Below are 13,693 nucleotides of genomic sequence, written 5' to 3'. Positions count from 1 at the left end.
CAGTTCCTGGTGTTGCCTGTGCAAGACACCTCCAGCCAGATGCTTTGGGGTTTGTGGGGTTGTTTTGTTGTTTTTTTTTTTTTTTTACAGCTGATATCAAAAGTTGTTTTGGGGTTTTTTTGTGACTTGTTTTTGTTATCAGTGCTTTTTAAAAAGCAGGTGTGTATCCCAAGGGGCAGTGGATGTGAAGCTCATGTTCTTTCTCTGGCCATGTTGCTGCTCCTGTGAGGTGCTGGAGGCAGCCCTGGCCCCCAGCAGGGTGTGGGATCCTGCATTTCCACTTCAGATGGGATACAGTGGTTTTGTTTGTTTGTTTTTTTAATATAGAGCCATACATTTTTTAAGTAATTTGAGATCTGAATGTGATTTCTAATGTATCGAGAACGTTAATATTTTAAAGCTATAACAAAGGTTTAAATTTCTACTTTTTTTTTTTCATTTATTTTAACTGTTCTGTTACCTTAATTTGATGTATGTGGTTGGGGAATGTTGCTTCTCCTCTTAGCATTTGTTTCTATAACCAGAAATAAAATTATATATGAAAGAGAAAACGCCCTGAAATTGCTTTGCTGTTTTTGGGTGCCAGATTTGGCTCCTTGCAGTGTAACATCCCAGGGGGTTTGAGTTTCCTGCAGCAGTGAGGGGACAGTGTGTTTAATATTTTTTCCTTTTTTTTCCTGTAGGAAGGAAGTGTGTATGTGCACACCTTGCAGTGTTTGGAGTTCAGGCTCCCCACTTTTGATCCCTTGTCAGTTATTTGGGCAGCTGTTGGCTCACAGCAGAGTGAACATATGGACTTGTGTGTTTGAGATCTGTGATGCTTCCCCTGGGGCTTGTAAAGGATTCCTCCAGCTCCAGCTTTTGTTTTGTCATGAAGTGAAACATTGTTATTTTGAAAGTTAAACTATTCCAGTGTGTTCCCCTGTAATTTATAATAATTGTTTTCATTTAAGCCTGTGAGATCAGAAAACAATACTTTATGTGTCTTGTAGTTGGACTTTTACTCCTTTTTCTTCCTAACACAGCTGCAATTTAAGTTCTGCGTTTATTTTGACTAAACATTCTTAGCTCCAAAATTAAACAGTAATATCCTTTAAGGCCTCAATTGGTATCAAGTAGCTGTAATTCATAGAATTTTAGAACCATGGAATGGTTTGGATTGGAAAGAACATTAGAAGTCAGCTCATTCCAGTCCTTGCAAGGACTCTTTCCACTATCTCAGGCTGCTCCAAGCTCTGTCCAGTCTGGCCTTGGACACTTCCAGGGATCCAGGGGCAGCCACAGCTGCTCTGGGCACCCTGTGCCAGGGCCTCACACCCTCACAGGGAAGGATTTCTTCCCAGTCTTCCATCTAACCCTGCCCTCTCTCTGAAGCCATTCCCCTTTGTCTTGTCACTCCATGCCCTTGTAAAAAGTTCCTCTCTTCCTTGTAGTCTCCCTTCAGCTACTACAGGGAGGATTATTTTTAGTTGACTGACTAATTAAAAAATTAATAACACAGTACACAGTGAGCAAATGTATTAATCCAGAGCCCTTTCTGGGGGTGTATTTTAACATTATCCTGCCTTTGGCTCCCCACGTGCTGCTCTCTGCTGGCTGATTGCCCAGGCATGGTGCTAATGAACCTTAATGCCAGGAGAGCACAGGGCAGGGAATTACCAAAGGCAAAGTGCCAAATCCCATCCCTGGCATCTCCTCCTTGCAGGGCAGTGCTCAGCGAGGTGCTGGCAGCTCCAGCTGTGTTGGCAGTCAGGAGAGAAGGTCCTGGTGGATTTTTAACTTCTGGGAGTGCTGAAGACTGAGCAGCTGGTTTAACATCTCGTACTGTTTTGGAAAGCTGTTTTATGAACAGGTTGCAGGAAAGGCTGATAGATTTATTGTTTTTTATTTACCATCACTCCTGCAGAAGCCCCAGCTCTCATCTCTGCCATGTAATGATATTCTCCGTAGGTCTGAGTGCCTGGGGCGGGGTGGCCTCAGCGCTCAGCTTGTTCTCGGTCTCCTGAGGTGGGGGATAATTCAGAGCCCTCGGACAGTCCTTTTGCAGATAACAACAGAGCCCCTCGGACAGTCCTTTTGCAGATAACAACAGAGCCCCTCGGACAGTCCTTTTGCAGCCCCCAGCGCGGATTTTGGTCACCCCGCGTCTCTGCGAGCCCCTCCCGCCGGGCGGAACCTTCGTGCAGCAGCCGCCGCGTCCCCCCGGAGCCGGCGCGCGCGTACCGCCCGCCCATGGGGGACAGCTTTGGCCGCGTACCGTGGCGCGGCGGGCCCGGGCGGCGGCGGGGCCGGGATGTTCACGGCGGCCGCCGAGAGCTTCCTCCGACAGGCCAGGTGCGACAGGGGACAGGGACAGCGGCACGGAGCTCTCGGGGCGGGCGGGGGTGCTGGCGGGAGCGGGGGGGCGGGCGGTGAGTACCGACCCTTCCGCCCGGAGCTTCCCGAGGGGGCCCGGGCTCTGACAGCCCCGACCGGCCCGCAGGGAGATCCAGGAGGAGGAACTGCGGAGATTCACCGCCCGTGTGTCCGCCCTGCTGCAGGGCCCCGAGGCCGGCCCCGAGGCCGTGGATGGGTTGCAGAGGCTGCACCTCAGCGTGGCCGCCACCAAGTACCCCCGCAAGTGAGTGAGTGCCCTGTGCGCCCGGTCGTTCGAGGTGCAGAGCGTTACCTTCTAACCTGAAAGAAAAGGCTTTAAAATAACACGGTGCCTTGAAAACCCTAAGTTCTCTTTGAACGCAAAGCCCCTCTTTTCCTTTTACCCCCTTGCTAAGCAGAAGTGCCCATCTCCTTTTGCAGCAAGGTTAACAAGTGTTGGTGTCGCTGAGGCTTCACTCAGAAATGAAGGTGATGAGTGGCATTAGTCACTGTCAAGGGGATCATCCCAAAGCCAAAAATACACAGGAAATAAACATCTGGATCTTTCCTTGCCTTGCAGTGGTGTTTGCTGTGACTCTTGCAGGCTCGATGGCAAGTTTGTGGAGCAGCTGCAGACAGTGCTGTGCTCACCCAAAAGTCCTGAGCAGATTCAGGTGTTGTGTGCTGCCATCCTGAGAGAGATGTCACCTTGCAACGATCTTGTCCTCTCCTGTGATGAGATTCAAGATACAAAGCTCTTGAGCCTGGTCTCCTCTGTCCTTCTGGCTCAGGTAAACAACCTGTCAAATCAGAGATCTTCCCTTGTCAATATGAATTTGCTTTTTGATTGTTCCCTGCTCCTGAGCTCCTCCCTGAGCTCAAGGAGAGTGAAAATCAATTGTAAGTATGTAGAAAAAAGCAGAAGTATTTCAATGTTCATTTAAAGGATCTCATTATTCTGCTCTGTACGGGAAAAAGTAGCAAATTTTTGTGTTTAGCACTTAACCAGAAAAAATGCTTAAAATTTTCATGTTTGGTCACTGAGGTCCTGGAAGCAAAAAGAACCCTTTAGAGCTGGCTGCTGGAATAGATTTCTTATCAGGGTTGCTTGAACCTGGGAAAGATTTTAGATATTCTGCTTATGATACTGGCTTTCATGTTCACATGTAAAGAACATACACAGAACCTACAAAACATGTAAAACTGTAAAAGCAAATGACACTTCAAAGGTCCAGATTCTCCATGAAGAGAAGCAAACATGAGGATCTCCCTGTTTTGAGTGCTGCCTGGGGAACAAGCTGCAAACTTCTCTTTTTCCTCTCCTTTTGCTTGTATTGTGCCTGTTAAAGGTAAAATATTTTTGTGAAACTTCTCGTTCTGAGTTTCACTGTGTGCTTAGAAACCTCTCCAATGTTTGTGATGTTCATCTGAGTCTGCTTAACTAAAGGAAATGAAACAGAAACCAGCAGTGTGTTATTTATGTGCTGCCTCACAGAGCTCCTCTCTCCCATATCCAGCCTTGGGACTGTCCTGCAGTTCCACAATATAAAAACACACATAAGCAGCCCCACAGTTTGGGATCTGTGAATTCAAATTGCAGAAAATCTCTGTAAAATGTGCTAAAATCCCCTGTGCTGTCAGTTCCTTTTGTGTTTGACTTTGCTATTGATGCCTAATGGAGGAGATTGGTCTCTGGTGATGGTAGATTATTTATCTTTCCCTCTGCTTTATTTTTCAGGGCAGTAGGGGTGAAGTGGCAGCTGTGGGGCAGCGTGTTGTGCAGGGCCTTGAAAGAAGACTGCCCGAGGGTCAGAGTGCTCGGTTCCTTCTTCCTGTCCTGGCAAATGTCACCAGCCTTTCCCCAGGATCCCTAACAGAAGGTAAATCTGTAGGAAGGGCTGAGATTGCCACCTGGCTGTGGTCTGGGTACTGATCAGAAGGCTCTCAGTTGGAAGCTGCTGTTAAAAGTGACATTTCTGCTATGAGGAAAGGGAACTTACTGGGTGAGATGGATTCCACCCCACAGAACTGGGACTGGGCCTTCAGTCAAATCCTGGCCATGGATTTGTATAACAGGAACATGTGCTCTAGCTGAGGTCTCCACGTGCAGCAGGAGTGTGAAATTGTAGCTTATCCTGAAGAGCATCAAGCCAGGAGAGAAGGAAACAGAGATGTGCCTGTGCATGTGGTCAGGAGAGCAGCAGGAACAACTAGAGGTGCTCCTCAGCAGAGAGGCAACACTGGGTGGGTAGTGGGGAGTTAACCTAGGAGAGCATTCCAGGCTTAAAATGCTGGGGAGTTGTAAGCAAGAGTTTCTGGGAGTTTGCTGTGAGGTTTGTGTGCTTCATGCAGTGCCAGAGAAGCTCTGGGGAGGATGCTGGGCTGGGTGCATGGGCTGCCAGAGCAGGAGGGACCACCTGCCCCAGCTTCTGTGAGTTCCCAGGGAGGGAATTGTGCTTTGGCTGCAGAGCTGAAGGCAGACACTGCCTGAATAATGTGACAGTGGTTTTGTACATTCCTCCTAACAGCAGCTGTGGATGGACACAAAGGAACAAGTATCTCTTGGGTGATCTGGTAGCAGAGTCCTTGGCTCCAGCACTCATTCCCTGCCTGAGGGGGTATCAGGAGTGTAGAACATCCACCTTGGGGTACCAGTTTCTTTATGGATTGCTGGGTCAGAGAGTGATCCAGGCTGGAGAAAAAGCACAGCAATTTAGGGTTAACAGGCACATGTTGCAGAGGCTGCTTCTCTGCCCCATCTAGCAATGACCCTGTCACTTCCCTTGTCCAGAACAGACCAATGTTGTCAGTAAAAAGCTGGCTGACTGGCTGAGGTATGCAAGCATTCAGCAAGGAATGGCTCAGCCCTCTGGAGGCTTCTTCTCCAGTCCCAGAACCAAACAGGTGAGTGCTGAGTTGCCATGGTGACCTCACAAAAGCATTTGTTAGTCTGTTACCTGCTGGTTTGGATTCCCAGAATCACCTTCTTTTGGAAAACAGTAGTCTAGAAGTGCTGCTAGATTTTTGTGGGATGTGTGGTTGAGACACATAGGAAAGCAAAGGGGATTTACAGCTCTGAGATTTAGGAGTTCAGCTGTAGACCCAGAGCTTTGATCCTTGAAGCAGTTGTTAGAGAAGAGTCTTTTAGTGACCCTGTACCTCAGAGTTAAAGGTGCAAATGAGAGCAGTGTCAAAGCTGAGTGTTTCAGCTGGGGAGAAGGGTCCAGCACAGCTGGCTTTTCTCTCTCTGCATACCTGCCCTCCTGCAGGGCCCCAAACAAGGGCTGCTTGTCTCCATGGGCTCAGTGGGGCTTTCCCTGCCCTCTCACTTGGCCTTTCCCTGGGGCTCTGACCTGCTGCATCTTCTCTCTCAGCCTGCTCCTATCACAGAGGTGGATGGTGCTGTTGCCACAGATTTCTTCACAGTGCTCTCAGTGGCTCAGCACTACACACAGGACCAGTGGCTCAACGTGCAGGCTTTCTCCATGCTGAGAAACTGGCTGCTGTGCTATGGGGGCAAGGAGCTGGACACCCCTAATCCAGGTAGGGATTGAAGGTGTGGTCTGCAGCCCCAAGAGGGCTGTGTGCTCTCAGATATCATCTGAGGTGGGTACACCAGCAACCCAGCAATCTCCTCTCTTTCAAACTGATTAGATATTAGGAAGAAATTATTCCTTGTGAGGGTGGGGAGGCCCTGGCACAGGCTGCCCAGTGAAGCTGTGGCTGCCCCATCCCTGAAAGTGCTCAAGGCTGGATTGGACAGGGCTTGGAGCCACCTGGGATAGTGGAAGGTGTCCCTGCCCATGGCAGTGGCTTTGGAACTGGATGAGCTTTCAGTCCCTTCCAGCCCAAACCATCCTCTCATTCTGAGTGGCAGTAATATGGGCAAGGGTTCAGAGATCTTGCACTAGGAGCAGGGAAAGTTTGGGAAGGAATATCACTAAACCTTCTGACTGATACTTATTGATCCTTCCTTGGAGAATTACCTGTTGGGTGAGTCTCCTGTTTTCAGACAAAGCCCCATGGATTCCTAGGAAGGAAAGCCTGGGTGATGGGAGACAGCATCTCCTTAATATTCTTGTAACATTTCCTTTGTTCTTCACTCTGCCCCTGGGGACAATCAGCTGCCTTTCAATTGCTGGGCTGCTGTGTGGGTGCCATGGCCTGTGACGAGCTGACACGCGTGATGTTCACTGTGCAGGTGCCTCAGCAGGAGGGGACAGCTCTGTGACGAGCTGACACATGTGATGTTCACTGTGCAGGTGCCTCAGCAGGAGGGGACAGCTCTGTGACACCCTTGGTCCCTGCTCCAGCCACGCCTGGCCGGCTGCTCCCGCCCAGGGAGCGCCTGCGGGACAAAGCCTTCGAGTACTGCCAGCGCCTGGTGGAGCAGAGCACCCGCCGTGAGTCCTGCCAGGGAGGGGAAATAAAATACTGCTGCATCTTTGGGCTGGGATCTCACCCCCTGGAATCCTCTGCTAGGGACAGGGCCTGCTGCAGCTGCTGAGACAAGTTATTGACCAGCCCCGAGCTGGGGTGTTGGGAAGGATTTGGAGGCAACAGTCATGTTCTGCCTCCTTGATTTGCAGGGGAGGCTGTGAAACTTGGTTCTCATTGGCCTGAATTTAGGATCTGTGTGTGTTCCTGCCTGCCCTGAAGCCAGGGTTAGTGCTCAAGCTGACAGCCCATGTTCCTGTGTGGGCTCGAAGCTTAATTTGGACTCATTTCTCTGTCAGGACCCCTGAAGAAAGAAGATGGAGACCTGCAAAAAGCTGTAAGTACACAGAGGTGCGGCTCAGGCTCTGGGAGTTGTGGTTTGCCCCATTCCAATCTTCATCTCTGCTCTCCTGCAGTGTCTCATTGAGGCAGTGACAATCATGGACATCATCTGCAAACAGGACTCCTCCTACGTGTGCCGTGCTGTCCCCTTCCTGAAAATCCTGCACAGCAGGATCTGTGGGGATGCCTCTTATGCCAGGGCACTGCTGCCAATTGCCCAGTTCTTCCTGAACCACAGTAAGTCTTCAGCTCCCACCCCCTCCTCCACAATCCAGTCTTGCCTATTCCAGCACAGCCTTTTGTCCTGGCACTTTGCTGCCTGCCAGAGTTGGTAATTGCACCTTGCCTGTGCTCTGGTATGGATGATCCCACCCCAGGAGCTGGGGTGTCCCCTGCTCTTTAGGGGAACATAACCCAGATCTCTGTTAGCCCCTGGAGCCCTGGCAGGGCTGCTGGCTGGGCTGGGCTGTGCTCAGCAGGGTGCTGTGTCCTCCCAGGCAAGCTGGCAGCTGTGGACTCGGATGCCATCTACAAACACCTCTTCAGTGATATCCCAGCTCAGCTCTTCCACAACCCATCACTGGCCTTTGAATTTGTCCATTTCTGCAAGGACAATAGCCAGCTCTTCACAGACTCCTCCAGCATATTCAGGCAGAGCTTCCCAAATCTCTTTAAGGTACTGTGTGTTGGAGCAGCAGAGGGGAGAGCCTGCTTCACATCCCCTTCAGTGCCCTAGAACTTTGTTTTTGCACCCTAGAGCCCTCCATGTGCCTTCATGGCAGTGCTAGGGAGAGCACAAGCAAGGATTGTTACAAAACAAGTCTGAGTTTGAAGGGGAGGAGGGTTCTGAGTGTGTTCAGCACTGCCAGGAGAGAAGAGTTTGGGCTGGCAGGACTGTGGAGGGCAGGGCAGCACAGTGAACACAGGACACAGCACTTTGTTTCTGGAAAAGTTTAGTAAGCTGCAGCTTGCCAGCCACTGAACCAGCTGCCAGAGGCCTGTGTTGAGCTTCTAACAGCTCCTGGGTTTTGACCAAACCCTCAGACTTTTCTGGTTTTGCTTTTCAGAAGTGACTTTCCCTTCCCATCCCATCTGGTCACAGGGTGGAGTTGTCTGGGTGTGTGATGGAGTAGCAGGGATAGTGCAGCAGTTTGTGCTTGTTCCTTGCAGTTTCTGGCGTGGAACAGCCCATCTCTAATCTCTGAGTTTGTGGACCTTCTCCCATTTCTGCTGGATCCAGGCACAGCCATTGAGATCTTCCATTTGCTGCTTGACCTGCCCTGTTTGACAGCAGCTCTGGACATCCAGCTGAGGTAATGCACCTTCCCTTCCTTTCACTTGTTAATCAGCATCTTGGCACTGACCAAAGCCCAGTGCACACTCCTGAGCCTCAGCTGGCACAGAGCAGTCACTGCAGTCAGGTTAACACAAGGCTGCATAGATGCCAGCCCAGTTTTCCTTGTAATGTGTTGTACATGGGAAGAGAAGGTGCCCAGCTCTCACATTTCAGTCCTGGACTGCCTTTGGGGCTCAGGGAGCTGTTGCCATTCCCCTCTCCCTTTTCAGCTCCAAATCATTGCCACATGTTTGAGGCTTCCATGAGCCACCACCTCAATACGGAGGTGAAATCCTATTCTTCCTGTCCTGCTCTTAGCCCTGGTTTTGGCTTTGTTCTCCTGGAGGCACACAGAATTTTCTTCCTGAGATCTTAGGAACTGTGAGTTTCCATGAAAATGGGGTAGGATGGAACTGGCTGTACCTCTGCTCTTCCTTGTTCTCCCAACATTACAGCTCTTTCTGGAGTGCTTAGAAAAGAGAGCCATCCTAGATGTTGGTGGGCTTGAATGACTGAGGGATAGAGTGCCATTTTTCCCTTTCCCAGGTTTGACACAGAAGCAAGTCTGGAACTGCTGCCTGAATATGGGGGGCCTGAGCTCATCAGGTTGGCTCTCTGGAAGGCAGAGATTAGACCAACTTGCTGTTCAGTGTTCAGGATCCCAGCTCTGCCCTGGCCCATTCTCACTGCAGCACATTCTGTGTGTTCCCTACTAGGGCAGCTGCTCTTCCTGCCTCTGAGAAGGCTGGGGCTGACCCAGCTGGGAAACCAGCCACGTGTCTGGAGGCCTTCCACCATCCCCTCTACAGGAGCATGTTCCAGTATCTCCTCCGCAGCAGGTCTGCTCCTGAGGGTGCTCCAGACAGGTAGGAGCCTGCCTGGAGTGTGCTTCAGCCATGCAGCTCTGGGAGGCAGCACTGGGGTTACTGGGAAAGGCACAGCTGCTCTGAGCTGGCTGAGGTGGATTTCTCTTCCCTCTGTCAGCTTTGGCAGCACTCAAAGGCCTTGTGGGGAATAGGGAAGGGCAACTGGGAACAAACCTTGAGCAGTAACTCTTCTTCTGCCCACAGTCTGGTTCCACTTCGGCAGCTGCTGGGATCCCTGGCTGGCAGCCCCAGGGTGGTGCAGTGTGCAGAGACTGTCCCTGTCTTACTGGAGCTCTTTTTCAGGGTGGTGGCAGAGGTAGGTCCTTCTGGGGCATTTCAGTTCCCAGTTGGGCTACAGGGATCTCTTGCAGTTGTAGAAGCAAAATTGGGAAGATGCTGCACTCTGAGAAAGAGGAGGGTAGGATTGGAACTGGCATGAACCAGCACTGAGCTGGCCACTTGATCCAGAAAAACAGAAAAGCTCTGTGGAGCAGTGTCAGGTTCATTCTGTGCTCTCAGCCAGCTGTAAAGGACAGAGATGAGAGCACAGGGAGTGCCTGATACCTGTTTTGTGCACTGCTCCCCTCCTAGACCAGGCAGTTTCTCTGCCAGCTGTCTCACCTGGCTGGTTATTTTGGGGCTTGACTGCTGGATGTCACAGGTACTGCTGAAACAAGGGCTGGCTTTCAGTTTGCAGATGGCTCTCTGATAAACCAGCTGGTGGTGCTGCTGCTGCAGAGGAGTGATCAGCTCTATGAGATCTCAGCGTTCAAAGAGGATGTGTACAGGTGAGAGGAGACAGGAGGCACAGCCCAGCTCCCAGCCCTTCCTCCTGGAGGAGCCTTTTCAGCTTTGACCCAGTCCCCACTGTGATTTACCTTTGAAGGGTGCAGAATGGGGGCTGCACCTTCATCCTGGCTGGGAGCATCCTGAGGATACAGCCCTGTGCCAGTAGCTGGGTGCTGCCAGCCCCTCCTGGCCTTGGGCATCACCACCTTGCCCTGCTCTGAGCTGTGCCCCTGTCTCTGCCCCAGGGTGCTGGGCTCAAACTTGGCGATGCTCTGCGGGCTGCGCCCTGCGCTCGTGGTGGAGCTGTCCACGGAGATCCTGGAGTTCTCAGGAGCAGTCAGCAACATCCAGAGCAAGGAGGCCATCTTCACCCACATGGTGAGCAGGGCTGCTCCAGCTGCACTCTCACCCGATTTTCTGTTCCCTGAAAATGATTAATTTCCCTTTCCCTGTGCTCCCCTCTGGCCTGGCACAGGCGTGGGCTGTCGGCGAGTTCCTGTCGGTGTCGCACGACAAGCGCTGCACGGTGGAGCAGATCACGCGCTTCTTCGAGACCCTGGAGGCCGTGCTCTTTGAGATCACCCAGCTCAGGCCACAGGCCAGCACCCCCAGCTGTGCCCCCCGAGCCATCAGTGTCCTCATGGCCACCCTGACCAAGCTGGCAGCCCGCAGCCAGGACTTGATCCCCAGGTGAGCACCGGCAAAGGGTTGAAACGTGCAGATCTCAGGGGTCTGAATGTGGCTTTGCTGGTGTTAATAATTGAGTCATGGAACTGAAAAAGGACAGAGGTGAGCTGTGGAAGGGCAGAGTTTGGAGGAGTGGGATTCATCTCTGTCACCTGCACCAGTCTGTTGGAGTTTACACACTGAAGTAGTGACCTGGCTGGGTGAAAAGGTCCTGCCAGCTGATATCCATGTCCTTCTTTCCTGCAGAGTGTCCATGTTCCTGTCCAAGATGAGGACATTTGTGCAGAGCCCTGCTGTCACCTCTGTTTACTGCGAGGAAGACCTTGAAGAGATCCTTATACGTGCAACTGAGCTCATGAACCTGCTGAAAATGCCCAGCGTGGCTCAGTTTGTGTTCACCCCACCTGTGGCCAGCACACAGTTTCAGAAGGAGGTGAATGACTCTCTCCCTGTGGCCCTGAGGATGGTCACCCAGCTCCTGGAGCCTGCTGCAGGCTCCATGCCAGTGTGAGGGCAGGAGGTTTCTGGAGTAACTCACTGGACACTGACACTCAAGGCTGAGGCCCTGATCTTAACTGGAAAAGAGGAACAAATGATTGTGAATGGAACAGAGAACGGGAATAAGGAGAGCTGAGGCTGCTCCTCTGGTCTAAGACTGTTTGTATTTCTGTCCTAGTGCCTGTTGCTTTTTTATCTCCTAAGCTTGTCGTATTCCTTCTTGGTGAGTATGCATTGAAATCCTGGTGGATTTGTGCAAATGTTGCAGGAGAGTGAATGGTGCATTAATACCCTGCCAGCACACCCTGTCCCTTTGGAGATGTGATTTGTTCCCTCCCTTTCTCTGCCTTGTTTCCCCTCCCCTTTGCTCTCACTACACCTGCACATGCTGCTTCTCTTGCAGCAGAGCAGGCAAAGGCCTGAGCTGGAGAAAGCAGGACTGGCTCCATCACATCTGGGAGCCCCCACTGCTCTTGTGTCTCACCACTGGAGTGAACATGGAGAGATCCAAGAGGCAGCTGCCAGAGCAGGGCTTAAGAGGTTTATTGATCCAGTTTATTGTTGACACAGAGCATTTCTTAACATCCACCGTGTCTGACAGGCGCCATGCTGTGCTCAGTATCTGCACCAGAGCTTTATTCACATCTCAGCTGTACATATTAACACACAGGGAAGTCAGTCCATCCCCTGCTCCTCCTGGGAGAAGCCAGCCCTCATGCACACTAGTAAATAGCAGGGTTTATTTACAGTCTGTTTCAATACCTGACTGCACTGTGAGTGACACACAGCTCTGGGGCTGTCTTCCAGCTCCAGGAGTGCTCAGTGGGGTTGCACTGGTACTGCTGGAACGTGCCAGGATGCAGCCCCAGCACTGCCTAGTGCAAACCAAGCCTCACCCCAAGCCCTGGCTCTGGGGCAGAGGGGAGTAAGGAGTGCATGCAGTTTGCTCAGAGGCTTTAGGCAGCCCATTTCAAGTTCTGTGGAGGATGACAGGCCAGCATACCTACTTGATTGAAAGTGAAGTGAATCACCAGAAGCCCTGAGCCTTTGCTCACCAGGCTGAGTCAGTGGCAGGAGGATGCACAGCTCCCAGTCCCTGCTGGGGCAGCACCCCAGGGCAGGGCTGTGAGCGTGGCCCAGCAGAGCAGCAAGGCACTCGTGTCTCAGAGAAGGTGCCTGGTCCATCTTGCCTAGAAAAGCAGGCCAGGCTGCACTGAAATCCAGTAGTGGAGCATTTCCCTTGCATGGAGCGTTCTGACATCTCCTCCTGCAACGTGCAAGACCAAGCACAGGAACCAGAACTGCAGCAGTGAGGTGTAAATAAAGCCAGCCCTGTTTTAGCATCACAATCCTCAGCACTGTTGTTGTGAGATCCCATGTGAGTACCTGATCCCCTGCCAGAGCCTGCACCGTGCAGGGTGTGATGCAGGGCTTTGCTGCAGGCTGTTTTAATAGGGTTCAGCTAAATTAGGTCTCAGTATCTGTCTATATGTGGAAATCAGGTCGGGTTTATCCCGTTAATGGTGCTAAAAGCAGAGGCAGCAGGAGGCCGGGTGTGCAGGACCCGGGCAGCCACACGATGGAGCTGAACCCTCAGCTGAGCTCACAGCAGGGTCGGCAGCCGGGAGCAGGGCGGTTCCTGGCATATTCACGAGTCCTCCCAAAGGGAATCTGTGCTGTCCATCACCACCTGTCGGCATTTCAGCAGCACACGCCCGGGAGATGCTCCGAGCAGGGCACGGAACAGGGTGGCCTTGCAATGGAAGCAGGAGGAGCAGGACATGGAGCTGAGCTGTCCTTGTCTGCCTGGGCTGGTGTCAGTGCCGAGTGCTGCTGGGCTCCCTCAGCTTCCTGGTGGCACCAACCCTCTGTGGGGACATTCATCATTCCTGGTGGCCTTCAGCCGGGATCGTGGTGCCAGAGCTGGGCAGTAAATCTGCAGAGCAAGGGCAAGGGAGTCCTTCTCTGCAGGGAGCTCTCCCTGGGACTCAGGAGCTGCTGGTGGTGTCAGCCCTTTGCTGTGGCTGCTTCCCGTCCTGAGGCAGGGCTGTAGCCCAGCAGCCAAAAGGCACCTGAGCTAGTGTATGGCACCAGGGGCATTAACTCCTGGCACTGCATCCTGCGTGGAATCCCACCAGGGGAATTGACTCCTGGTGATGCATCCTGTGTGGAATCCCACTCCTGGGTGCTTGTGCTGCCTTCACCACCCCCAGAGCTGGGCACACTTCTCCAGCCTGATGTGCCAGCACCTCAGGTGGCCACTGCCACAGTGAAGCCCAGGCCTGCCTCATGTGTTCTCTTCAAAACCCAAAGGTATTTCAAGCCTTCTGCCTGTCAGCATAAAATATCACACAGGGCTGCCAGCCTAGAGGAATAGAGGAGC

At 52.1% G+C, this 13,693-nt stretch overlaps 1 protein-coding gene across 1 annotated transcript; it reads left to right on the top strand.

Moving 5' to 3' along the window:
• Positions 1-2,270: 2,270 nt before the first annotated feature.
• Positions 2,271-11,570, top strand: AP5Z1 (adaptor related protein complex 5 subunit zeta 1). The gene is made up of 17 exons (XM_059484306.1): positions 2,271-2,334; positions 2,483-2,620; positions 2,960-3,146; positions 4,094-4,235; positions 5,147-5,259; positions 5,730-5,898; positions 6,618-6,758; positions 7,092-7,129; positions 7,209-7,371; positions 7,632-7,810; positions 8,305-8,447; positions 9,187-9,336; positions 9,541-9,652; positions 10,027-10,124; positions 10,371-10,503; positions 10,601-10,815; positions 11,059-11,570. The coding sequence occupies exons 1-17, from the start codon at positions 2,294-2,296 to the stop codon at positions 11,321-11,323; spliced, it is 2,427 nt and encodes an 808-aa protein (XP_059340289.1). The 5' UTR covers positions 2,271-2,293; the 3' UTR covers positions 11,324-11,570.
• The last annotated feature ends 2,123 nt before the right edge of the window (positions 11,571-13,693 follow it).

This window comes from Ammospiza nelsoni, chromosome 17, assembly GCF_027579445.1.
Source record: "Ammospiza nelsoni isolate bAmmNel1 chromosome 17, bAmmNel1.pri, whole genome shotgun sequence".
NCBI classification, from domain to species: Eukaryota; Metazoa; Chordata; class Aves; order Passeriformes; family Passerellidae; genus Ammospiza; species Ammospiza nelsoni.
This window is presented reverse-complemented; position numbering and strand designations above follow the sequence as displayed.